The sequence below is a fragment of the Prunus dulcis genome, chromosome 6, assembly GCF_902201215.1.
Source record: "Prunus dulcis chromosome 6, ALMONDv2, whole genome shotgun sequence".
Lineage (NCBI taxonomy): Eukaryota > Viridiplantae > Streptophyta > Magnoliopsida > Rosales > Rosaceae > Prunus > Prunus dulcis.
In genome coordinates, this window is record NC_047655.1 from 12,807,586 (window position 1) to 12,811,480 (window position 3,895).

At 34.3% G+C, this 3,895-nt stretch overlaps 1 protein-coding gene across 1 annotated transcript; it reads left to right on the plus strand.

Moving 5' to 3' along the window:
- The first annotated feature begins 2,638 nt into the window (after window positions 1-2,638).
- Window positions 2,639-3,284, plus strand: LOC117630298. Its single transcript, XM_034363041.1, has 3 exons — window positions 2,639-2,671; window positions 2,776-2,960; window positions 3,116-3,284. The coding sequence occupies exons 1-3, from the start codon at window positions 2,639-2,641 to the stop codon at window positions 3,282-3,284; spliced, it is 387 nt and encodes a 128-aa protein (XP_034218932.1).
- The last annotated feature ends 611 nt before the right edge of the window (window positions 3,285-3,895 follow it).

Below are 3,895 nucleotides of genomic sequence, written 5' to 3' on the forward strand. Positions count from 1 at the left end.
AGCACTAATTATGCTCCATACTTTTAAATAAAAATAAAGGCAGTTGTGTGGACGATAAACCCGCACCACACTTTTAAGTAAATACTGTCGTGTGGGTAATAAACCTACACCGTATAGCAAATAAATTGTATGTGTAATGAACCTGCACCACATAGTAAATAAAATAAATGTGGGGATAAAACCACCACTAAAAATATAGGAGGTGAAACCATCCATTTTTATTAAAGTAAATGTGGGGGATAGAACCACCACTGAATAAGATAAGAAAAGTGTTAGTATTACTAACGGCCTCTCACTGATAGTATGTTTAGTATTATCAAGGGTCCATTTTTATTAATGATTAGTAATAGAAAAGCAAATAAATATAGTATATTATATTATCATTTTTAACATAATATGTTATATCAAGACCAAAATAGTTAAAGATGCTTTAATATAATATATAAAGCAACCATATATATATATAATAAAAAAAGAATCATGACCGACAATTATATTGAAGTGATCATTGTGCATGTGTGCATGTCTTCAACTTTGTTGCTTTCACACCTACCATTAGCACTCAAATTGTTTGTACAGTCAGCATATATAGAAAATGGCATTGAATAATGTAAAGTATTAATAAAAGAAGAAAATGAAAAAACAGTGAGCTTATCATGTTTTGGTTTAGTGGGTTTGATCTGGCCAAGTTTTCAAATCGCAAGCAAACTCAAGGGTCCTCTATTTAGCACCAAAGCCTTAGTTGCCGCTGTTGTGGAACCAGAAGTGGAGCCCAAGGTCCCTTAACCCGTCAACTCAGTTCCGGTGAAGAATGAGAACTTTGCTGGGGCTAATGGGTCAGCTGCTGGTTTATGGCAATCCTTGTAGAGAACGTCCTGGATCAAGATAAGAGGGTCCTCTAGCCAAAAGACAAAGAGAAGCTAGCGAGGGGGTGAGCATCCTCATCACAGAGACGCGAAACATGGGAAAGCGTTGCCTCGGGAGTTGGCTTAAAAGAGGCATAGCATCAAGGGAAAAACCCAGGCGTAGGCCTTCACGCATAGCCAGCAGCTCAATATGGTCAGCATGAGAGACATATGTGGGTTTCATAAGAGATTTCAGCTGGTATTTTGAAAGCGAGTTTGTGTTGATAACGTGTTATAAAACTAAAAAGATTGTGAAGAGAATATAGAGAAATTATTGAATATGATGTTTTCATTGAGTCCATTGTTCTATCTGTTACAATTAGGAGGATGCCTTATTTTATAGGCAAAGATTATTGCCTTCCGTGGATGTACAGTTTGCTCTAAAGGAATGATGGCAAACAAGCTTCATCATGATGTTCTTCACTATTTCCAAATGTGTGGGCTCCACTCAAGACTTTACAACAAGAAGCATTTTGGGTCACATTTCTTACTTGAGTTCCCCCTGGGCAGTACAATGCACTAGTAGCATCTTCTATAACTCAACTAAACTAGTTTCAAGGGCTGGATTCCCCTGGATAAGTAAATAAGTCTTCAGCAATCAATACTAAGTCTTCAGCAATCACATCATAAATATAATAATTTTTCACAAAACATAATTAATAATACAAACCAATTTGTCTTGAAATTATCACTTAATAATAAAAACAACAATAAAATAATACAAACCAATAGTCTCGAAATCATAACTTAATAATAAAACTCAATACTAAGTTTCCAACAATCACAACATAAATATAATAAGTTTTCACATAACATAATTAATAATACAAACCAATTTATCTCGAAATCATAACTTAATAATAAAAACAACAATAAAATATTACAAACCAATAGTTTTGAAATCATAACTTAATAATAAAACAAAAAATAATGTCTTAATCATTATAATATTTTTTCTTCGACAACACCCAACTTGACAACACCTCAACCACAAGCATGCACCTGCACAAATGAAAATTGCCTTTTTTTCAGGTTGGTAATTGTTTTCTATTTTCAATTTTGACTAGGGAGATTTTATTGGCACCCCATTATTTGCTTTTTGCACTCCATACTAATTTTAAACATGAAAAACCTATTTTATCCTTGTATATAATTACCGTTAAGGACAAAAAAATTTAAAACTAAAATTAAAATTGCTCACTACACCCATAAATGTTCATGCAACCCTAGTTTGACTTTTTTCTCAAACCATCATGTTCCTACAACTCTAACGAGATTTATACGTTTATATCGGTGAAAAAATATCTTGTATTTATTCATGAAGGGTGAGATTGAAGTTAGAGAGGCTTCGAATGAGGTATGAGTTTTTTTTGGTGTTTTGCAAGTTTAGTATTTCATGATGGTCACTGGTTGTGCTCAGCACATCAGTACCGAACGCGATGGGTAAATTCGGTGGGATGCCACCGAAAAGTTGCACATATTTCGGTTGTGTTTGACCAGTCATGAACTTAATATGCGGTGGAGATCCACCGTAACATGGAATGTTGTTTAGTGATTGATTACTGAAATTTTACTTGCGTTTCAGTAGCAACGAACCGAAATTTATTTATTTATTTAGTAACTTATTGTTGACCACAAATTTAATGCAAGTTATTTTGATCTTACTCCCATTAAAGGAACAAAAACAAGGTGACACCCCTACTAACGGCAACAATGTGGGAACATAATGTGTAATGGACCATAGTGATCAATTCATAACTTATTCGGTAATTGTTTTGAATTTTTTTTGGTCTAAAATAATTTTTAGTATCATTAACGTGGCATTAATGTTTCAAATTTTATCTTTAAATAATATGATTTTTATGTGTAGATATTCAATGGTAAAGATGCATTACTTAGATGGGCTCGTGTACAAGGAAAAATGAATAATATTGTCATTGTAACTAAAAGGTCTGATTATGGAGGTGAGGGCAAGAGGAGACCTCGAGTAATACTTGCTTATGAGAGGAGTGGCAACTATAAGTCTTGTAAGTCTAGTGAGACAACTGATATAAGGTCAGATATGCAAATAGTGATATGAAAAAAATGTGCTAGGGACACTTGTACCAAGAAATGTGGATGCCCATTCTTGTTAAAAGGTGTCAATATTGGTGATGGGGATGATTGGAAGTTGGAGGTGATTTGTGGAATACACAACCATCCTATTTCAGAGTATCTTCAAGGTCATTCATTTGGGGGCGACTTTCTGAAGAGGAGAATGCCTTGTTGGTGGACATGTCTAAGAGTTTGGTGAAATCTAGAGATATTTTAGTCACCCTGAAGGATAGAGATGCAATGAATGTTTCAACTATGAAGACAATATACAATGCTAGGATTTGAAATAGAACCAAAGAATTTGCTGGGAGAACCCAAATGCAACAATTGCTTACTAAGTTATCCGAACACAATTATATTGAGTGGCACAGGACATATGGTGATATTGTAACTGACCTGTTTTGGACACACCTTATTAATATTGAGATTTTGTGTGCATTTCCACATGTACTTATCATGGATTGCACTTATAAGACTAATAGGTATCGTCCCACTATTGCAAATTGTGGGGGTGACATCTACTAATATGACATTCTCTGTTGCGTATGCGTATATGAATGCCGAGAAGAAAGACAATTACACATGGACTTTGATTGCATTGAGGAGTTTGTTGGATGATAATTATCTTCCTAGTGTTATTGTCACCGATCGAGAGTTAGAACTCATGAATTCTATTACATCTATATTTTGCTAAAGCACGACATTTATTATGTAAATGACATATTAACAAAGGAGTGTTGGCATACTGGCAAAAGTTATTTGGGACCCTTAAACAATAGAAACAATTTAATGAGGATTGTAATACTTTGGTTGGTTCAAAAACGGAGGAGGAATATTGGCGTTGTTTACGACAGATTGAGTCTGAGTTCAGTGAATTTCAAAAAGCTTTTGAATAC